This window comes from Pelodiscus sinensis, unplaced genomic scaffold (genome assembly GCF_049634645.1).
Source record: "Pelodiscus sinensis isolate JC-2024 unplaced genomic scaffold, ASM4963464v1 ctg59, whole genome shotgun sequence".
NCBI classification, from domain to species: Eukaryota; Metazoa; Chordata; order Testudines; family Trionychidae; genus Pelodiscus; species Pelodiscus sinensis.
Genome location: NW_027465846.1, coordinates 744370 through 764633, shown reverse-complemented (window position 1 = coordinate 764633; position 20264 = coordinate 744370). Strand labels below are relative to the sequence as shown.

General features: G+C 67.2%; 4 protein-coding genes across 7 annotated transcripts in view; 2 read left to right on the top strand and 2 right to left on the bottom strand.

The window, feature by feature from the left end:
* Positions 1-6375, top strand: part of MYBPC2 (myosin binding protein C2) — a 28808-nt gene extending 22433 nt beyond the window's left edge. For 2 of the 3 annotated variants that reach the window (XM_075914972.1, XM_075914973.1), the window contains exons 23-29: positions 91-179; positions 286-481; positions 1703-1842; positions 4262-4421; positions 4641-4777; positions 5181-5367; positions 6166-6375. In XM_075914972.1, coding sequence (XP_075771087.1) covers positions 91-179; positions 286-481; positions 1703-1842; positions 4262-4421; positions 4641-4777; positions 5181-5367; positions 6166-6359 — 1103 coding nt within the window. In that variant the 3' untranslated portion in view covers positions 6360-6375. The other variant, XM_075914974.1, reaches the window with a different exon arrangement.
* A 71-nt stretch (positions 6376-6446) lies between these two features.
* GARIN5A (golgi associated RAB2 interactor 5A) lies at positions 6447-13655 on the bottom strand. The gene is made up of 5 exons (XM_075914978.1): positions 13428-13655; positions 7800-7939; positions 7372-7552; positions 6998-7172; positions 6447-6593 (listed from the first exon to the last, which is right to left on the bottom strand). The coding sequence occupies exons 1-5, from the start codon at positions 13634-13636 to the stop codon at positions 6591-6593; spliced, it is 708 nt and encodes a 235-aa protein (XP_075771093.1). The 5' UTR covers positions 13637-13655; the 3' UTR covers positions 6447-6590.
* Positions 8633-13329, top strand: EMC10 (ER membrane protein complex subunit 10). Of its 2 annotated transcripts, XM_075914977.1 has the most exons (8): positions 8633-8782; positions 9388-9454; positions 11057-11169; positions 11271-11375; positions 11661-11842; positions 12139-12232; positions 12617-12708; positions 13092-13329. In XM_075914977.1, the coding sequence occupies exons 1-7, from the start codon at positions 8696-8698 to the stop codon at positions 12698-12700; spliced, it is 732 nt and encodes a 243-aa protein (XP_075771092.1). In that variant the 5' UTR covers positions 8633-8695; the 3' UTR covers positions 12701-12708; positions 13092-13329. The 2 variants fall into 2 exon arrangements, with proteins under 2 accessions (XP_075771092.1, XP_075771091.1); XM_075914976.1 differs by lacking the exon at positions 12617-12708.
* A 3824-nt stretch (positions 13656-17479) lies between the features above and the next one.
* Positions 17480-20036, bottom strand: CLEC11A (C-type lectin domain containing 11A). Its single transcript, XM_075914914.1, has 4 exons — positions 19798-20036; positions 18818-19025; positions 18396-18587; positions 17480-17992 (listed from the first exon to the last, which is right to left on the bottom strand). The coding sequence occupies exons 1-4, from the start codon at positions 19900-19902 to the stop codon at positions 17592-17594; spliced, it is 906 nt and encodes a 301-aa protein (XP_075771029.1). The 5' UTR covers positions 19903-20036; the 3' UTR covers positions 17480-17591.
* Positions 20037-20264: the final 228 nt, after the last annotated feature.

The following is a 20264-nucleotide window of genomic DNA, read 5'->3' as shown; positions in this document are numbered from 1 at the left end:
CCCCCACCCCCTGTCACCCCTAGGGCCCCCCGCACCCTCAGTTCCCCGGACAACCCCTCCCATCTCACACGCCCCCTTCCCGCCCCCCAGAGCAGCCCAAGATCCGCCTGCCCCGCCAGCTGCGCCAGACCTACATCAAGAAGGTGGGGGAGCAAGTCAACCTGGTCATCCCCTTCCAGGTGAGTGAGGGGTTCCGGGGGGCAGTCGCCCTGCTCCCCCCACGGGGCCAGGCGTGTGGGGTTGGGGCAGGGCCCCGCTGACCCGGCCCCCTGACCCGCCCCCCAGGGGAAGCCACGGCCCAAGGTGACGTGGACCAAGGACGGGCAGCCCCTGGACCCCAAGGAGGTCAGCGTCCGCACCTCGGACTTCGACACCATCCTCTTCATCCGCTCGGCCGCCCGGCACCACTCGGGCCAGTACGAGCTCTCCGTGCAGATCGAGAACATGCAGGACACGGCCACTGTCCGCATCCGCGTCGTGGGTGAGGGCAGGGGGGGCTGTGCAGCCAGAGGGGGGCTGGCCGGGTGGGGGGCGGGGGCTGTGCAGCCAGAGGGGGGCTGGCCGGGCGGGGGGCGGGGCAGGCTGTGCAGCCAGAGGGGGGCTGGCCGGGCGGGGGGCGGGGGCTGTGCAGCCAGAGGGGGGCTGGCTGGGCGGGGGGTCGGGCTGTGCAGCCAGAGGGGGGCTGGCCGGGCAGGGGGTCGGGCTGTGCAGCCAGAGGGGGGCTGGCCGGGCGGGGGGCGGGGCGGGCTGTGCAGCCAGAGGGGGGCTGGCCGGGCGGGGGGCGGGGGCTGTGCAGCCAGAGGGGGGCTGGCCGGGCGGGGGGCGGGGCGGGCTGTGCAGCCAGAGGGGGGCTGGCCGGGCGGGGGGCGGGGCGGGCTGTGCAGCCAGAGGGGGGCTGGCCGGGCGGGGGGCGGGGCGGGGGCTGTGCAGCCAGAGGGGGGCTGGCCGGGCGGGGGGGCGGGGCGGGGGCTGTGCAGCCAGAGGGGGGCTGGCCGGGCGGGGGGGCGGGGCGGGGGCTGTGCAGCCAGAGGGGGGCTGGCCGGACGGGGGGGCGGGGCGGGGGCTGTGCAGCCAGAGGGGGGCTGGCCGGGCGGGGGGCGGGGCGGGGGCTGTGCAGCCAGAGGGGGGCTGGCCGGGCAGGGGGTCGGGCTGTGCAGCCAGAGGGGGGCTGGCCGGGCGGGGGGTGGGGCGGGGGCTGTGCAGCCAGAGGGGGGCTGGCCGGGCGGGGGGGCGGGGCGGGGGCTGTGCAGCCAGAGGGGGGCTGGCCGGGCGGGGGAGGTCACCAGGGCCGGGCTGGGATCCATTTTCTGTACCCGGTCCCCCCCATGGGAAAGTGCCTGCTGCTGGGGCCAGCGGAGGGAGGCTGGGCCCTGCCCCACTGAGCAGGCCCCCAACCATTTGCTCTGACCCCTCCCGGCTGCCCCCTTGGGCCGGGGGCCCGCACACTCCCTGCTCTTTATTCAAGTTCCCCCGATGGCTCCCCCGCGCCTGCCCTGCTGGGACCCTTTAAAATGGGATTTACTGGGGGGCTGCCCTGCCTGATTTATTGCTAGGCAGGGAGGGGAGGGGTCCATGCGGGGGGGGGGGCAGGCTGCACAGAGATGGGGGAATGGGGACACCATAGAAATATGAATCACCCCCCCACGGGCCCCTCTGTCCCCTGGGAATGGAGCCACCCAATGCTGCTCCCTGTCTCCCCCAGAGAAGCCAGGCCCCCCGGTGTCGGTGCTGGTGAAGGAGGTTTGGGGGTTCAACGTGCTGCTGGAGTGGGAGCCCCCCAAAGACGACGGCAACTCGGAGATCACAGGCTACGCCATCCAGAAGGCGGACAAGAAAACCATGGTGGGTCCCCCCCCGGCGCTGCCCCCCACGGCTCACAGGGACCCGGGGGGGGACCCGCTGGGACGTAGTGGGGGGCTGTCGGCTCTGTGAGCCGGGAGGTGGGATTCCCTCTGAGTCCCCCCATTTCCCTCAGTGCCCCCACAGGCTCTCTGCCCCCCACTGCCCCCCATTTCCCTCGGCACCCCCACGGGCTCTCTGCCCCCCATTTTCCTCAGCACCCCTCCGAGCCTCCCTGCCCTGCCCCCTGCGCTCATCCAGCTAGTGACACCCTCCCGGGCTCTCAGCTCCCCAATTCTCACCATGCACTGCCTGCTGCGAGGCCAACGCCCTGTGCCCCTCCCCCCGCAGCCAGCCGGCGTGTCAAAGGGAGCCCCTCTCCGAGCCCCAGACAGACGGCCCAGCTCCCCGGCCTCTGGCACGCCCATCGCGCCTCCTGGTGTCTGGCTTCCCTGCTCCATCCCCTTCCTGGAGCTCCCGTTACCATGGGCCATCACTTTCCTGCCGGCTGCTGCAATAGCCTCCCCTGGTCCCAGGGGGCTCAGCAAAAGCCACCCCCCGGTTCCCACCCCCACCTGGTGCGACACGCAGGCAGAGGGTCACAGACTCGGGGGGCTGGGCGGTGCAGCCCACGGGGAGCAAGGCAGTTTTCCAAAGGGACGTTCGGAAGGGCCCAAAACCCAAGTCTTGCGCTGCCTAGCACAGAAAATCTGGCAGGAGTTCGCCTTGGATCAGCCAGGACAACGGGGTGGCCAACGCGCGGCTCACGGGCCGCCCCATGCGCCCCTGGGTCTAAGATGGCGGCAGCGAGCAGGAGCCCGATGTGGTTTTTAAAGGGGAAGCGTCCTTTTTTTTTTTGGCTCAACAATTCTGGTGCGGCTTTTCGCACTTTTTTCCGCCGCCGTTTCGTCTCTTTGTTTAATGCGTTGGCCGCCCCCGACCCAGGAGATCTTGCATGCTCCAGAAAAGCACAAAGGCGTCCTACCGAAGGTGGGAAAATAGGCCAACACGCAACGGTGTCCCAGAGGGAGTGAACCGAACAAGTAATGATCAAGCCATCTCTCTCCTGCCAGCCATCTCCACCCTCTGACACACAGAGGCTGGGGACACCTTTCCTTACCCACCCTGGCTAATAGCCATTCATGGATCTAACCTCCATGAATGTGTCTAGTTCTCTTTTAAACCCCATTTAGTCCTAGCCTTCACAGCCTCCTCTGGTGAGGAGTTCCACAGGTTAACTAGGCGCTGTGTGAAGAAGAACTTCCTTTTCTTTGTTTTAAACCTGCTGCCCATTCGTTTCCTTTGGTGTCCTCTAGGTCTTATATTATGGGAACAAGTCAATAACTTTTCCTTATTCACCCTCTCCACACCACTCATGAGTTTATTGACCTCTGTCCTATCCCCCCTCAGTCTCCTCTTTCCAAGCTGAAAAGTCTCCGTCTCGTTAATCTCTCCTCATATGAGACCCGTTCCAAACCCCTAACCCTTTTAGTTGCCCTTCTCTGAACCTTTTCTAATGCCAGTAGATCTGGTTGGACAGATACCTGCCAGGGATGACCTAGACCAGTGGTCCCCAACTTTTTGGGCCTGCTAGGCGCCCGGGGGCGGGGCCGCACACGCGCCTGAGGGTGGGGCCGCTCATGCTCTGCACAGCTGGGGCGGGGGCCACGCATGTGCCACATGCCCAGGGCGCAAGAATGGCTCGGGCTGGCCCTGGTCACTCGGCGGGCGCCGCATTGGGGACAGGGCCGACGTATCCATTAGGCACAGAGCCTAGGGCCCACAATGCTTTTAGGGGCCCACGCCAATGTTTTCATTTCTTTTAAAATCAGAAGAAGAAAAATGAACTTTTAGGGGCGAAGACAATGGTTTACTTTTCTTCTCACCTCAGAAAAAAAGGAAACTTTTAGGGCCCATGAAAATCGATTACATTTTGCCGAAAACAGACAAAAAATCAAATGTTGGAGTATGGAAAGTTATATACAAAATAATCTTTAATATTGATATTTCGGGGCTCGCGGAGCCGCGGGGACCCTGCTCGCCGGCCGCGCTGTCCGGCTCTCTGCGCACGCGCAGGTCGCCCGGACCCGGCTCGCCTGGGCTGCGATCTACTCGCACGGGCGAGGAGATGGCGTTATTTGTCGAGTCGTGGATATTATTATGGTGGGAGGGGCCCACGAAGTGCCCAGGGCCTGTGAAAGGCAGAATGCGGCCCTGGTTGGGGACCACTGACTTAGACGGTGCTGGGTCCTGCCGGGAGGGCGGGGGGACTGGACTCGACGCCCCCGTGAGGTCCCAGTTGTAGGAAATGGAGGCGCGCTCCGTGTTCCTGCAAACCAGACAGACTCACGGCCAAGCCGCCGGGCGTCTGTCGGGCGGGCGACACCCCGCCCCTGCTGACAGCCCTGCTCCCCCCGCCCAGGAGTGGTTCACGGTGTACGAGCACAACCGGCTGACGCGCTGCACGGTGTCCGACCTGGTCATGGGCAATGAGTACTACTTCCGGGTGTACAGCCAGAACATCTGCGGGCTCAGCGACTCGCCCGCCATCTCCAAGAACACCGCCCTCATCCAGAAAACAGGTGCGCCCGGATGCCCCAGGGGTCGGGGGGGCATGGGGGCTAGTGGTTAGAACGGGGGGGAGGGCGGGAAGCCAGGACTTCTGGGTTCTGGCTCTGAGAGGGGAATGCGGTGGAGTGGTTAGAGCGGGGGGGGGGAGAACTGGAGATAGTGGGGTGCAGCGTTTCTTGGGGGGGACATGGGGCTGCTACCCCAGGCCCTCACCCTCTGGCCTCTCCTAGGGATCATCTATAAACCGCTGGATTACCAGGAGCACGACTTCCGGATGGCCCCCAAGGTCCTGACACCCCTGATCGATCGGACCGTGGTGGCCGGATACAGTACGGCCTTGAACTGCGCCGTGCGGGGACACCCCAAGGTAAGCGACCCCACCCGAGGCACCCCTAGGGTAGGTGGGAGTTCAGGGGGGTGTGATGGGGTGGAGGCAGGGAGGGGTGGGGACAGGGGGTGGAGGCGGAGCTGTGATGGGATAGAGGTGGGAGGGTGGGGGTGTGACGGGGCGGGGAGGGGTGTGACGGGGCGGAGGCAGGGAGGGGTGGGGACAGGGGGTGGAGGCGGGGCTGTGATGGGATGGAGGTGGGAGGGTGGGGGTGTGACGGGGCGGGGAGGGGTGTGACGGGGCGGAGGCAGGGAGGGGTGGGGACGGGGTGGAGGCGGGGCTGTGATGGGATGGAGGTGGGAGGGTGGGGGTGTGACGGGGCGGGGGGGACGCAGGGCGGAGGGGTTTGGTCTGGGCGCCCCTGACGCGCCCCCGCCCCCAGCCCAAGGTGACCTGGCTGAAGAACCGGATGGAGATCTGGGAGGACCCCAAGTTCCTGATGAAGAACAACCAGGGGGTGCTGACCCTGCACATCCGCAAGCCCAGCCCCTTCGACGCCGCCACCTACACCTGCGTGGTCGTCAACGAGTTGGGGGAGGCCCAGACCGAGTGCAAGCTGGATGTCAGAGGTGCCCAGGGCGGGCTCCAGTGGGGCTGGAGATCGGGGGGAGGGGCAGGGCTGGAGATCGGGTTGCTGGGGGGGAGGGCAGGGACCCGGCCGGGCTGGGGAGCAGGGGGGGGGGGCGGGATCCAGTGGGGCTGGAGATCGGGGAGCAGGGGGGGAGGGCAGGGACCCGGCCAGGCTGGAGATCGGGGAGCGGGGGGGGGGGCGGGATCCAGTGGGGCTAGAGATCGGGGAGCGGGGGGGCAGGGTCCAGTGGGGCTGGAAATCGGGGAGCGGGGGGGGGGCAGGGGCCCGGATGGGCTGGAGATCGGGGAGCGGGGGGGGCGGGATCCAGTGGGGCTGGAGATCGGGGAGCGGGGGGGCGGGATCCAGTGGGGCTGGAGATCGGGGAGCGGGGGGGGCGGGATCCAGTGGGGCTGGAGATCGGGGAGCGGGGGGGCGGGATCCAGTGGGGCTGGAGATCGGGGAGCGGGGGGGGGCGGGATCCAGTGGGGCTGGAGATCGGGGAGGGGGGGGGCAGGGGCCCGGCCGGGCTGGAGATCAGGGGGCACAGGGTCCCAGTCCTGCTCTGCCCCAGGGTCTCTGCCTGTCCCTGGGTGTGGGGCTTACATGTGCCCCCCTCACTCCCCCTCTCTCCCTACACAGTGCCCCAGTAACCAGACAGCATGGCCACCGCCTTGGCACGGTGAGTGGGGGTGTCTGGGCTGTGGGGGAGAGGGGGGCTGTGGAGCTATGGCTGGGGGCAGGGAAGCTGGGGGGGCTCTCAGTCTGCCCCCCCGCACTGATCTCTCTCCCCCCCCAGGCCTCCCGCCGGTGAGGACCCACGCGACTGAGCCAACGCAAGCTGGGCCCGCTGCCCCCCCTCAGCAGCGCCAGGGGAGGGGGCACTGGGCATTACCCCCGCCCTCCGCTTTCCTGCACCCCCATCTACACCGGTGTTGGGGGGCTCAGCTGTGCCCCTCCCCCGCAGCGTGGAAACCCCGGGGCAGCCAATAAATGGATCCCTGCGGCCTCTCTGCCTCTGTCTGTCCGTCCGTCCGTCGCGGGGGGGGAGGTGGACACACAGCACTGACTGAGGCAGCGTTTCTCCAGCGGGGTCCTCGGCTTTTATTGGGGGCTGCTGCATCTTCAGGGTTCACCCGTAGGGGAGGGGCGCCAGGCTCCTCCCACTCCCAGTCTCCTGGGGGGCCTGCCCTGCACCCCCGTTTCCCCCAAGGGTTTTGAATGTCACTGCAGAGAGAGAGAGAGAGAGAAGTGAAACCACAGGCAGCCCGGGCGCATCCCTGGCCCTAAGAGGGGAGTGGCGTCTAGTGGTTAGAGCAGCCAGATGCCTGGGTTCTGGGAGGGATGTGGGGGCTGGGGGTTGGGGGGGGGCTGTCTGCTCTGTGACCCGGGGTTCCCTGTGCTGGGATGCGGGATTCCCACAGACTCCCCCACATGTGGCCCAGACACTTCGGCCCAGCCTGGGCAGGTAGCACAGCTCTCCCCAAGGGGGCAGACAAAGGGAGGGAGGCGGAGACACCTGGCTGGAGGATCCTGGGGGGCTGGGAGCCAGGACTCCTGGGTTCTGTGCCCGGCCCCGGGAGGGGAGCGGGGCCCAGTGGTTGGGGGGAAGGGGCTGGCCCGGGACTCACCCGGCCGTAGCGCAGGCGGTACAGCAGCAGCACCCACTGGCCGAAGACCCGCTCCAGCTGGCCGGGCGGCGCCAGGAGCTGCAGGTAGAAGGTGCGGCCGGAGGCCAGGCGCACCTTGAGCCGGTGCCGGTGTTCGTCGTGGATGGAGAGCCGCACCAGGTGCAGGGGCAGCAGCCTGCGGGAGAGGGGGGCGCTGGGGTGCTGGTCCCGGCCAGCAAGGGGGGTAGGATTGGGGGGGTGCTGGGGGCGGCAGGTCGTGGGGTGGATCTGCGGGGGTTGGAGGGGGAGAATGTGGGAATTAGGGGCTACGGGAGCAGTGCTGTGAGGGGGGCACCGGAGGGTGGATGGGGGGGCACTGGGTTTGGGGGACTCACCCAAACAGCTCGAGCTCCTCCCCCCGCGGGGGCAGCCTCCGGGCGCAGCGGAGCAGCAGGCCCCCCTCGCGGGGCTCAGGATGGGCCGCGCCAGCAGCAGGAGGTTGGGGAGCTCCAGGTGGGGGCTGGTGGCGGCGATGCCCAGAGTCACCCTGCTGGCCACGTCCCCGCTCTTGGTCACCTGCGGGGAGCCGGGGAGAGCTGAAGGGGGGGTGAGAGGCAGGAGCTGGCGGAGAGGGGCAGGGGGCAAGGCCGAGGGGAGGGGTCAGGGTTTGGGGGGGCAGAACCCAGGGCTGAGGGGCGCGGCTGGGGGCGGAAGCCAGGGGCGGGAAGGGAGTTGGGGTAACGGGCCGGGGGCAAGGCAAGGAGCAGGGAGGGGAGTGGGGGGCTGGGTGGGGGGCAGGGCTAGGCTGGGCTGGGCCCCTCACCTGCAGGAAGTCGCTCTCGAAGAGCGGGCAGTCCCGCAGTGACCCGAACTCCCCGCCGGCCAGGCAGCGCTGCAGCTGGCCCATGCTGCAGCCCGGGCATGGGGCGGGCAGTGGGGGTCCCGGTCACGGTGGCCCGGAGCCTGTGGAGGAAGGGGGGTGTCAGGCAGGAGCGTCCCACCTCCCCACGCCTGCCCCCTCGCCCCCCCCCCCCCCCCGCTTCCCCACGCCTGCCCCCTCGCCCCCCCCCCCCGCTTCCCCACGCCTGCCCCCTCGCCCCCCCCGCTTCCCCACGCCTGCCCCCTTGCCCCCCCACACGTGTTCCTTCCCCCCTGGCAGCCAGCTCGGCCCCACGGGGGCATGGAGGTCATGGGCTTGTGTGACTCAGTTTCCCCACTGGTTGCCCAATCCTGCGCGGCAGGACAGGGTTCTGAGTTCGAAGGGGGCGGGGCGAGCTCCGAGGCCGGGAAGGGGCGGGGCCTGGGTTCGAAATGGCCGGGGCGGGCTCCGAGGCCGGGAAGGGGCGGGGCCTGGGTTCGAAATGGGCGGGGCGGGCTCCGAGGCCGGGAAGGGGCGGGGCCTGGGTTCGAAGGGGGCGGGGCGGGCTCCGAGGCCGGGAAGGGGCGGGGCCTGGGTTCGAAGGGGGTGGGGCGGGCTCCGAGGCCGGGAAGGGGCGGGGCCTGGGTTCGAAGGGGGTGGGGCGGGCTCCGAGGCCGGGAAGGGGCGGGGCCTGGTTTCGATGGGGCGGGGCGAGCTCCGAGGCCGGGAAGGGGCGGGGCCTGGGATCGAAGGGGCGGAGTCTGGGGGCGGAAGGGGCGGGGCGGGTTCCAAGATGACGGAGGGGAGAAGGCGGGGCAGGCGCTGGGCCCCGCCCCTATCCCGGCCTGCACCGCGCGGCCATGGCGGCGCTGCCCGGCTGGTTCGTGGCGCTGCTGCTGCTGCTCGGTCGCTGCCGGGCCGGGACCTGCCGGGGCGCGGGCCCCAGGGTGAGTGCGGCCTCATCAATATTCATGAGTCTTGTTAATATTCATGAGGGGGGTCGGGTCAATGGGACGGGGCTCAATGCACGTGAGGATAGGCGGGCGTCTCATTAGTATTCGTCACCCCTCGTTAATATTCATGAGGGGGCGGGGTTTCCGTGCGGAGCAGGCGAAGCGACCCCACTGTCCCGGAGAGACGGGGTTAGAGCAACGCGCGGCTCGTTAATATTCATGAGGGGGCGGGGTCGCGCTCGCTGCGTATGCGCCTGTGGTCATTAATATTCATGATTCTGTATTAATATGCAGGAGGCTCAGTTACGCCTCCCCCCGCCGGCGGCAGGGCCTGGCCCTCTGTGATCAGCCCGACTCGCTCATCAATATTCATAAGCCAGCTCATTAGTATTCCCGCGCAGCTCATCAATATGTAGGTAGCCGGAGTGACAGGAAGCCAGTCCGAGGCCAAAGGGGAAGAGCTAAGCCTGCAGAGGCAGCTAATTAGCATACACTGCATATTCATGAGTTCTCTCCCCGCCAGGGGAGCGGGGCCTAGCGGTTAGTGCCTGGGGGCCGGGGCAGTGGGTTTGCTGATCCGTGTCCCCTCTTGCCCTCAGCCAGGTGAGGGCCGGGACTCCGAGACCTGTGTCCTCTCGCTGCCGCTGGAGCATTCCTTTGAGCTGGGTGAGTGAGCAGTGTGTGCGCGTGCGCGTGTGTGTGCATGCGTGCGTGTGTGTGCGTGCGTGTGCGTGCATGTGTGTGCGTGCGTGCATGTGTGTGTGCGTGCGCGTGTGCATGTGTGTGCGTGCGTGCGTGTCCCACGTTGGGGGGGTTGGGTGTGGAGGAGAGGTCCCTGCTAGGTAGGGCTGTGAAATCCTGTTTCACCGATTTACCGCTTGCATGGGGCTGGGTGAGTAACAAGTGAAGCCCTGGCTCCCCTAGTTCCCGCGCCTGAGCTGTTCTGGTGGGGAGAACAGAACATCAGACCGGGTCAGACCAAAGGGCCGTCCAGCCCAGCGTCCTGGCTGCCCACGGTGGCCCATGCCAGGTGCTCCGGAGGAAGGGACTAGAACAGGGAATCCTCACGTGATCCCTCCCCTGTCGCCCATCCCAGCCTCTGACAGAGGCTAGGGACACCCTCCCTGCCCAGCCTGGCTAATCGCCATTGGTGGACCTAGCATTGAATGTATCTAGCTCTTTCTTGAACCCTTTTAAAGTCCTGGCCTTCACCACATCCTCTGGCGAGGAGTTCCACAGGTTGGCTGTGCGCTGGGCGAAGAAAAACGTCCTTTGGTTTGTTTTCAACCTGCTGCCTATCGATGTCAGTTGGTGACCCCTAGTTCTTATGTGACGGGATCAAGTCAATAACGTTTCCTTATTCACTTTTTCCACATCGTTGTGACTTTCTGGGCCTCGATCCGATCCCCCTCCTTAGTCTGCTCGTTTCTGAGCGGAGAAGTCCCAGTGTGTTTGATCCCTACCCGTTCCAAATGCCACGTCACTTTTGTTGCCCTTTTCTGAACTTTTCCCAATGCCAAGAGATCTTTTTTGAGCTGAGGTGACCACATCTGGAGGCAGTATTCCAGATGTGGGCGCCCCATGGATTTATGTAGAGGCCGTAAGATATTCTCCGTCTTATTCTCTAGCCCACTGAGTGGGTGTTTTCCGAGAATTCTCCACAAGGACTCCGAGATTTCCCTCTAGACTAGTTGTAGCTGAATTAGTCCCCATCATACAGTAATTCCTCGTTTAACCGTGTCCGCTTAACACGTTTTCGTGATAGCGCGATTTTTTTTTAGGGAACATTTTTCGAACAACGTGACCCGTCCCCGCAATAACGTGATTTCCCCTGCTGGCAGCTGCGTGAGGTTTCGCCTGCCTTCCCTTCTCCAGAGCCAAACCCCTCCCCTCCCTGCCAGAACCCACTGCCCTTTCTCCCCCACCCTTATGTGCCCGTCCCAGCTGCTAACAGGCTGGAGCTGCGCGCGCATGTGCGCTTAAAATGCAACCCCCACCTTTTCCATTCTTTTCAATGGGAAAATTGAGCCCGCGTAGCTCGATGGTTTTCTGAAACGTGTCCCCGTGCTCAGTGAGGAATTGCTGTGTGTGTCAGTGGGACCCTTTTCTCCCGTGTGCGTGACTGTGCAGTTACCAGCAGTACGTGGCGTTTGCCGTTGTGTTGCCCGATCCCTCGGTTTGGCGCCATCCTTTCGAAGCTTTGATGTCTTTGGGGGAGGGGTTTCTCCACCCTGTCCTAAGGCTCCCCCCCCCCCAATCTCTCCCCAGACGACAGCATCCGCTTCCGGAAGCGAGGGACACTGGTGTGGAGCCTGGCGCCCGAGCCCAGCCTGGCGCTGAGCCAGAAGCAGCTGAGCGAGGAGGAGCGCACCAAACTCAGGGTGAGGTTGCTGGAGGTGGTGGGGGATGGGGGTGCTGGCAGCCTGGCCTATGGGGCGGAGGGGGAGCTCTCTCACCTGTCCCCATGCCCCCCCGACCCCAGGACGTGGCGGCGCTGAATGGGCTGTACCGGGTGCGGGTCCCGCGCCGGCCGCTCGGGGCCGTGGAGGAAGCCGGCGCAGAATATGTCAGCTCCTTCGTCCGAGCCGTGAGTGTCCCCCCCAACGCGGGGTCCTGTGCAGAGATCCCCTCCCTGGCTGTGACACCCCCACCCCACCTTGGAGCACGGACCCAGCGCACCCCGGTGCTGCCCCTCCCTCCCGGGCCTGTGGCTCTGTCTCTCCGGCAGGCGGGTCCCAGTCCCCCTCCCCCGCTGTCTGCTGGGTCGGGGTGAAGGTCTGTGCCCCATGTGCCTGCTGGGGGCGGGCAGGGCCAAGGCGCGGGGTGCTGGGTGGGTCTGTGCCCTGCTCACCCCCTCCTTGTGCCCCCCCAGTGCGCGCTGGTGGATTCCCACCTGTCCGACCGGCTGACGGTGCACACGGACGGGGCGGGGAACCTGATCGGCATCTCCATTGTCACCGTGCCGGGCGCCTGCCACGGCGCCGAGGTGGAGGATGTCGACCTGGAGGCCTTCAACACCACGGTGGTGCTGCAGCAGCCGGTGCCGGCCGCCGTGTGAGTGGGGGCGGGGGTGCTGGGCTGGGACGGCTGCTCTGCGGGGTGGCATTGGGAACGGGCGGGGACGGGGCAGCGTTCGCGCGCGTGTCTTTCCGCCTGTGTGCAGAATACGTGTTGTTCTGGGCGCCGAGGCACGGGGGGATGTGCACCACCGGGGGAAACTCAGGTGCCGGCTGGGAGCGTTCTGCTAATCAGCTGGGCAGCCCCCGAATCTCTCCTGGGCGGCCGCACGTGGGGGTCTTTGGAAGGCGTTGGGGGGGCAGGTTTTCTGACAGGTTCTCCCCCCCCCGCAGCCCTGAAACTGCAGCGTTCATCGAACGCCTGGAGCTGGAGCAGGCGCAGAGAGCCAAGAACCCGCAGGAGCAGAAATCCTTCTTCGCTAAATACGTGAGTGCCGGGCCCTGCACCCGCCGCCTCCCCTCCTAGAGCCAGGACGCCCCCCCCCACCCACCCACACTGCCTTGGCTCCCAGCACTGCACCGAGACACCCCCCGCCCCCTTCCACTGCCCCCCATCCTGAGCACTGCAGCAAACCCACCCCCTAGATCTGCTCCCCCACATGCTGCCCGGGACCCCCCTGCATTACCCTGGGGTCTTCCCCCCCCCCCCCCGTTGGGCTGCCATGCCTCCAGTGCTGCCCAGGACCCCCCCTTCAAACCTCTCCTGCCTTGGGGGGCCTGCTGCTCAAACCTGACGGGGGGGGGGGGATCCTTGCCACTGCGTCCCCACCTGTCCCCCCCCACTCCCTGACCTGTGCTCTTCCCCCCACAGTGGCATTTAATTCTGGGAGGAGCCGCGCTGCTCCTGGCCACCGGCTCTGTGAAAGTCCCGCAGGAGCCCGGACGCCAGCCCTGAGCAGCCAAGTAAATCCCCCCCCCCCCCCACTGTCCTTCCACACCCCCCCCCCCCCACGCTCCTCACCTCCCCCCCAGCTGGCAGGGAGCCTGCCCTGGGCTCAGCCCGACACACCAGCCTGAGCCCGGAGGTGTCCGTGCTGGGGGGGGGAGTGTCACTGCTTTGCCTTCACTCCCTGCTGGTCCTCGGAAAATCGCAATCCCCCTCCCCTGGTGGCTGAACCCCCCCCCCCCCCCCCCCACTAGGGCTGATGCAGTGATAGTCACTGGTGCTTTCTCCCCACCCCCCGGGTGTGGGGGCTTGATCCTGCCGGTGGGTTTGGGGAGGGCTCTTGTGTGGCTGCTCCCATGGGGGGGGGTCCCATCTAACCCCCCCTCCCTTCTCTCCACAGTGGATGTACATCATCCCCGTGGTGCTGTTCCTCATGATGTCCGGAGCGCCTGATGCCGGAGGGCAGGGTGGGGGCAACGGGGGCGGGGCCGGGGGCAGGTGACGGTCGCTCCCTGCGCTGCGGGGCCGGTGGCGGGGGGACTGTGCCCCTGTTGAGCTGTTTGTGCCCCGGCTCTGGGTGTCGGCGCGGGGCTGGACCCGGAGGGGGGGCTGTGTAAATAAAACCTGTCCAGGCCCTGCTCCCGTCTCCTGTGGTGAGTGGGGGTGGGCTGGGCTGAGCGCATGGCACGCTCCCCCCATGGGCGCTGGGCCCCCGCCCGCCCGTCCCGGCACCCACCTGCTGGCTGTGTCCCCCGAGGGGCTCTCCCATGCCGAGCCGCTCCCCTGCGTGGCGGGGGCGGGGGGCTGCCCTGGCACTACGGGAACGGCAACCGCACAGAACCGGAACCCGGGGCCGGGGCTCCAGAACCGCGGCTCTAGAACCCCAGCCCCGGGGGGCGGAGCCGGACACCTGGGTTCTGTGTGGGTCCTACCACCCATACGCATTTCCGTCCCCCCCTCTCCTTTCCTGCTTCCCCGCTGGTGGTTGGTGCAGGCTGTCCCATTTCCTGCACTCCCATTGGCTGTGGGTGCTGCCCGTTCACACCCCCCTAGCTGAGCCCTGCCTTCTTGCGGGACTCCCCGCTGTCTTGCTCCACCCCCCCAGGCGGCCTTTCTGCCGACCTGCGCTCCCATTGGCTGGCAGGTGTCAGAGCCTCGCCTCCTCCAAGGGGCATGCTCCCATTGGTGGATGGAGCTGCCAATTGGCAGCAGGGGCTGCGCTGATTGGCTGGTCCGGGCTGTCAGCGGAACCCGCATTCCCAATCAATATGGCTGTCTGGGCTCAGAATCCCCAAGGGCCGAGTGGGTGGGGGTGGGAGGCTGTGTCAGGGCAGTGGGGATCACGCGGGGGCAGGGCTGGGATCAAGGGGGCTAAGGCAGGGTTGGTATGGGGGACTCATTCTGGAGGCAGAGCTTGTATCAAGGGGGCGGGGTTACAATGTGGGGCTGGTGTGGGGAGAAGGTGCCACCGTGAGGGTGGGGCTCGGGAAGAGACCCTGGCTACGCTGGGGTTGGGGTGGCTGCAGCGAGGTAGCTGGTTTTGGTGGGGAGGAAATAACCCAGTACAGGGGCAGGACTGGCATTGTGTGGGAGGGGCTAACAGGGTAGAGGCGGGGCTGGCACTGTGGGAGGGGCTAAACTGGTGGAGGCGGAGCTGGGCTGAGCCCAGAGCTGCTACTGGACTTTTTCCAGCTTCGAGGTGTCCTGGACAAGCTGTGCCGGGTGTAGCTCTCCTCCCGCAGCGACACCACCAGCCTGCACCTCGTCTACACACCCCGGCAGTACAGCCAGCTGGTGGGGGCACAGACTGTTCTGCCCGCCCCTCCCCAAAGGGGGCGCTGCTGCCCTGGCCAGACCCACGCTGTGGCCGACTTCCTGGTCTGGGACCTGATGCTGCTGGAAGCGGTGGAGGGTGAAGGCAGCTGCTGGGGCCCCCCATGCTGCTGTGGGAGCGCCCCCTGTAGGGCAAGGCGAGGGGAGCAGAGCTGGCACCCAGGCTGCCCCACTGGGCCCTCAGCCCTGGCCCTCTGGCCCCATCCTCTCCCTGCACTATGTGGGCGATGCCTGCGCACAGGTGTTGGGCAGTTGTCCTGTGCCAGAGGGGGCCTGGCGGGGGCTCTGGGCAGGGGGGCGGGTGGAGGAGAATGGGGCCTTCGCCATGGGGCCGCACAGAGCTGTTGCCTGCCAGACAGCTGGGACACTGGGCGGGCAGGCCCTGCCCTGCATAGGGCAGGCACTGGGGGGCGTTGTGGAGGCCGTACGGGTCCTGCTGCCTACCTGGGTAGCCCCTCCCTGCCCCCCAGGCCGCCCTAACAGGACTCAGCCATTGAATACCCGCGGAGGACCTGCGCTGTGGGTGGGGCAGAAGCGCACGAGCCTGGTGGGGCCGCCTCCCAGTGCCAGGTGCTCCAGCTGTGGTGGAAGGGGCAAGATGCCCCATACTCGGCGCTGGCCGGGCAGCCCACAAGCTGCTGGGTGAGTTCCCCCGCCCGGCCTCCCCCCCCCCCCCCCGCTGCCTGGCTCTTCGGGGGGGCCGACCAGGCTGGCACCAGAGCATGTCCACATGTTGATCTTGCAGGGCAGCAATGGGGCAGGGATCCCCCAGATCTGGGCCTCCTGTCCCGGGGAGGGGGGGGGACTTGGGTGAAGACAGCAGGGCTCCCCCCCCACAGATCCCCCTCTGGGTTCCCCCCCCACAGATCCCCCTCTGTGTTCACCCTACTTGCTCCAAACAAGTCCCATCTTAATACTTCCAAGCCTCCTTTGGGGGGGCTGCCCCAGGCCCAGTGTCGGGGGGGGGGGGAGCAGCTAGCCCCCCTGGGAGGGAGGGGATGGTCCACCTGTGCTGGAATAGTGGGGGGGGGGGCGAGGAGGAATCATCCAAATTTATTAATAGGCAGGGGAGAAGAAATAGCCCATGTCTAGTAGGAAGTGGGCCAGGGAGGAATAGTCCATGTGGGGGGGGGGGGGGAGGAATGAGAGAGAGGAAAAGTCCACTAGGGCAGGGAGGGAGGAATAGTTCATGTGTGGTGTGTGTAGGGGGGAGTGCACAAGAGGGAGAATCCATGTAAGAGGGGGAGGGAGGAATAATCCATGTAAACTGAATGGGGGTGGTGAGGAAGGAATAGTCCATGTTAGCTGGGAGGGGGGAGGGAGGAATAGTCCATGGCTGCTGGGAGGGGATTGGAGGGAGGGTCACAGCACAAGGACAGAGCCAGTTCCTCTCCACTTCCCTCTGGAGCCCCCCTCTCCTGGCGCCTGCTCTATGGTCACTGCACATCGCTGCCCCACACCACCAGCCCCCTATGGCCACAGGCTGGGGGGGCAGCCTCCCATGCACCAGCTGCAGCAGCCCCCCCACATGCAGCTAATTTCAAACCAAAAAATGACCCCCCCAGCTCCCCAACCTTCTGCCCCTTCTCCCCACCCCCTGTGCCTCCATCCCACCCCCTGTGCCCCCCAGCCTCCTCCCTTCCATCCCTGTGGCCCCCTGCCCTGCTGTCCCCAGCCCTGTCTCTGAGCCTGGTCCTCACCCCCTAGTCCCCCTAACCTCCCTCCTCCAACTTCTCTGCCTCACTCAGCCCCCTTTCCCCCCCCAGCCGCTCTTGCTCTGCCCCCCCCCCCCCACACACACATGTAGCTGAATGTCCAGCTTGCACACACCCAGAGTCAGGGTTGCAATATTCCTGCCAGCATAAGCTGGTTTGTGTGGCCTGGCCCGGGCAGTGGGGGGCCGGGGAGCCCGTGGCGCCTTCTCCCTCCCCCGCCAGCCGCAGACTGGGCTGCCAGGGCAGAAAAAAGAAACCAAAAAACCCCACATTAAAAAGGAATAAAGGAGTTTCTATTTGACCAGAGACGCCTGTGCGTGTGACAGAGCGGGGGGAGCGAGGGCAGCACAGTTCGGGGGCACAGCCCTGGGGGGGTGACTACATTGAGGGGCTAGACGGGGGCCACTAAGGGTGAGAGATGGGAAGGAAAACTGCCCTGGGTTGGAGACCTGTGAGGAGCGGAGGGCAAAGGCGGATTGGCTTCCAGACTGGTGGGGCTGAGGGTGTGTGTGTGGGGGGGGGGGGGGGAGATGATCCCAGTGTGTGTATCTGGGGCTAGGCACTGGAGCGTATGCCCCCCTGCACATTGGGGTGATGACCTCTGACCCCCCCTGGGTGGGTCAGCCCTGTGGTACTGTCCCAACGGGGGGGGGGGGGGAGTCCTGGCAGCCTGTGATGGGGTGGGGGTAGGGAGGAGGGGCAAGGAGTACCTCTTTCCTTGCTCTAGCAGGCAGCCAGCTGCCTCCCCATGAAAGCTGGATGGGCGGGGGGCAGGAAGTCGTTTCCCAGACATTACCTCCCGGGGGGGACTGTCGGGGAGGGAACGGAGGGGAGCTCTCCCGGGGGGGGCTGTCGGGGAGGGAGCGGAGGGGAGCCCCCCGGGGGGGCTGTCGGGGAGGGAGCAGAGGGGAGCCCGGGGGGGCTGTCGGGGAGGGAGCGGAGGGGAGCTCCCTGGGGGGGGGCTGTCGGGAGGGAGCGGAGGGGAGCCCCGGGGGGCTGTCGGGAGGGAGCGGAGGGGAGCCCGGGGGGGGCTGTCGGGAGGGAGCGGAGGGGAACCCCGGGGGGGGCTGTCGGGGAGGGAGCGGAGGGGAGCCCGGGGGGGCTGTCGGGAGGGAGCGGAGGGGAACCCTGGGGGGGGCTGTCGGGGAGGGAGCGGAGGGGAGCCCGGGGGGGCTGTCGGGAGGGAGCGGAGGGGAGCCCGGGGGGGCTGTCGGGAGGGAGCGGTGAGGAGCTCCCCCGGGGGGGGGCTGTCGGGGAGGGAGCGGAGGGGAGCCCCGGGGGGGCTGTTGGGATAGGAGCGGAGGGGAGCCCGGGGGGGCTGTCGGGGGGGAGCGGAGGGGAGCCCGGGGGCCCTAGAGCCGGAACTCGCAGACGTAGTACATGCGCCGGCTGCAGGCGTTGTCCCACCACTTCCCGTCGTCGGAGGACAGGGAGACGCAGTTCTCCAGGGCGCCCCCGTTGGGCTGGCTCACCAGCGGGTCCCGGTACCAGTCGAAGAAGGAGACGCGCTGCCCGTTCTCGTACAGCCACAGCCCCTCGGCCCGCCGGTCGTGGATCCCCACCCAGGCCGGCCAGTTGAAGGGCTGGAAGGCCTGGTGCAGGTAGCGGCGCAGGGCGGCCAGCTCGGCCTCGTCGGCCGGCATGGCCAGGCTCCCGCCCCGGTGCTGGCACAGCCCCTGCGCCGCCTCGTAGCCCTCGAACTCCCGGAAGATCAGGAAGCATTTGGCGTGGATCCGCCGGCCCCGCAGGCAGCCTGGCGAGAGCGGGGAGCGTGGCCTGTGACCTCTGCCCTCCCGGACGGTGACCTTTCACCTCTGCCCCCGTTGTGACCTTTGCACCCTGACCCGCTGCCCTTTGACCTTGGGCCTGTTCGCCCTGATGACCTTTGGCCTCTGACCCAGGGTGGGCTGCTGCCCCCCCCCTTTGACTCCTTTTCCGTCTACAGCTGGGTGCCCTCTCTCGTGACCTCTGACCTAGAGCGGGGTTAGCCCCCATTAACCTTTCGCCTCTGACCCCGAGAGGCTCAGACGTCCGACCTTTGCCCTCTGGAAACGGCGGGTTCCTCTGACCTTTCCCCTTTGACCTGGGCCTGGTCCCCGCTCTGAGCTTTGCCCCCTTTGCCCCAGGGTGGGGGCGTTCCCGGCCCGGGCGCTCACCGTCGATCTTGCCGATGTCGTGCCGGTTGCGGGTGCTGGTCTGGACGAGGGCGCTCAGCGCCTCCTGGGTCTCGGCCAGGCGCCCCCGCAGCTCGGCCAGGCCCTGGGAGAACTGGGCCACGCGCAGGTCCATGGCGTGGAACTGCACGTTGAGCCGGTGCACGGCCGCGTCCAGGCTGTCCAGCCGCGAGACTGCGGGGGAGGGGAGAGCGTCGGGGGGCAGTCCCCTTCCCCTCCCCCGCAGCCCCCCGCCGCCCCGCCCCTCCCCCTTGGGGCCCTGACCCCCATATGCCCTATGTGCCGATGCTACCCCTCGGTCTCCCCATCCCTCTTGGAGCCCCTGACCCACAGGTGGGAGCTGGGGAGACCCTAATTGGGAGCAAGGGGAGCAGGGCCTGGGGCAGGGCCCCCCTCAAACTCACACACGTAGGTGAATCCGTCCTCCTCGGGTTGAGGGGCCAGTGTGGTTGGGGCCGGGCCACTGGGATTCACGTCCCCCTTGACCGGTGCCCCTTCCCCATCCTCCTCCTCCTCCTGTCCCGTGCCCCCCTCGGGGGCCAGCTCCGTCAGCGTCATCTCGGGGGGCCCCTCGCCCTCCACGTCCGGCAGCTGCAGCACTTCCTGCAGGTGCTGGAGGGACAGAGGGGTGGAGTGACCGGCCTTGCCATGGGGTTTTCCCCCATCCCTCCCATCCCCCCCCAGCCCTGCTCCCCCATTCCCCCCCAGCCTCCCCCGGCCCTGCTCCCACATCCCCCGCCAGCTTCCCTCCTGCCTCCCATGTTCCCCACCTCAGCTTCCCATGTTCCAGACTCTGCCCTCCCTTGGCCTGCCCCATGACTGCCCCACAGAATGTGTGTGTATGTGGGTGGACACCCCTTTGTGCTGCTGTCTGAGAATCAATCTGTGCCCCCCCCCGCCCCAAGAGGATTAGAGTGGAAGAAGCGGGGGGAAGGAGGGGGAGGCAGGTTCTCCTGGGTTCTCTTCCTGGCTCTGTGACCTTCATATCGGAGCCTCCCCCACCCTGCCCCACTGCAGTGACGGAGCTGCCTGGGCTCTGGGAAGGGCACGTCAGGCCGGGTGAGGCGCTTATATAAGGCAGCAGCGTACAGCTCTGAGTCCCAGCCCTGAGAAGGGGAGGGGTGGGGATCCTGGGAGTGAGGGGAGAGACTGGGGAGGGGGGGACCCCCAGGAATGGGAGGGCATGGGGGGAGGGGAACCTCGAAGGATTGGACTGGGGAGGATGGGACCCTGAACCAGGGTGACGGGAGTTGTGGGGCAGGGAGTGGGAGGGCCCCTGAGCTGTGGGGGCCCAGGGGAGAGCCCCCAAGGAGGGGCTGGGACACGGGCATGGCGGACTGAGGGATCCCATGGATATTGGGGGAACCCAGGGACCCCCCCTTACCTTCAGCATCAAGGCCTGTCTCTCCTCCTCCGAGCTCAGCTCCCGCCCCCGGCTGGCCCCCAGCAGCGCCCCCAGTAGCAGCAGCACCCCGCACCCCACGGCCATGCCTGCTCCGCTCCCCTGGCCTTCCAGACACACGGTTTCCTCTGGCCCGGGTGGCGCGGCCAAGCGCTGGGGCTGGCGGGATGGCTGGAGGGGCTGGGAGCCCGGCCAAGAGGCAGCTGATCCAAACCAGATGTGTGGGGCTGAGGTTGGCAGGCCTGGGTGCTGCTGGAGGGGGCGGGGGTGACTGTCTCTGCCTCTGTGGGTGTGGCTGTCTCTGCCTCTCCTAGCCCCATGGGAGCCTGTGCCCCACATCCATGGGCACGTCCGATACATGCCAAAGCATCTGCCTGTGTCCATGGGCGTGTTTGCCTAACCCGCATGTGTCCTGGCTCCTGTATGTTTCTCACATGTAAGTGCGTGTC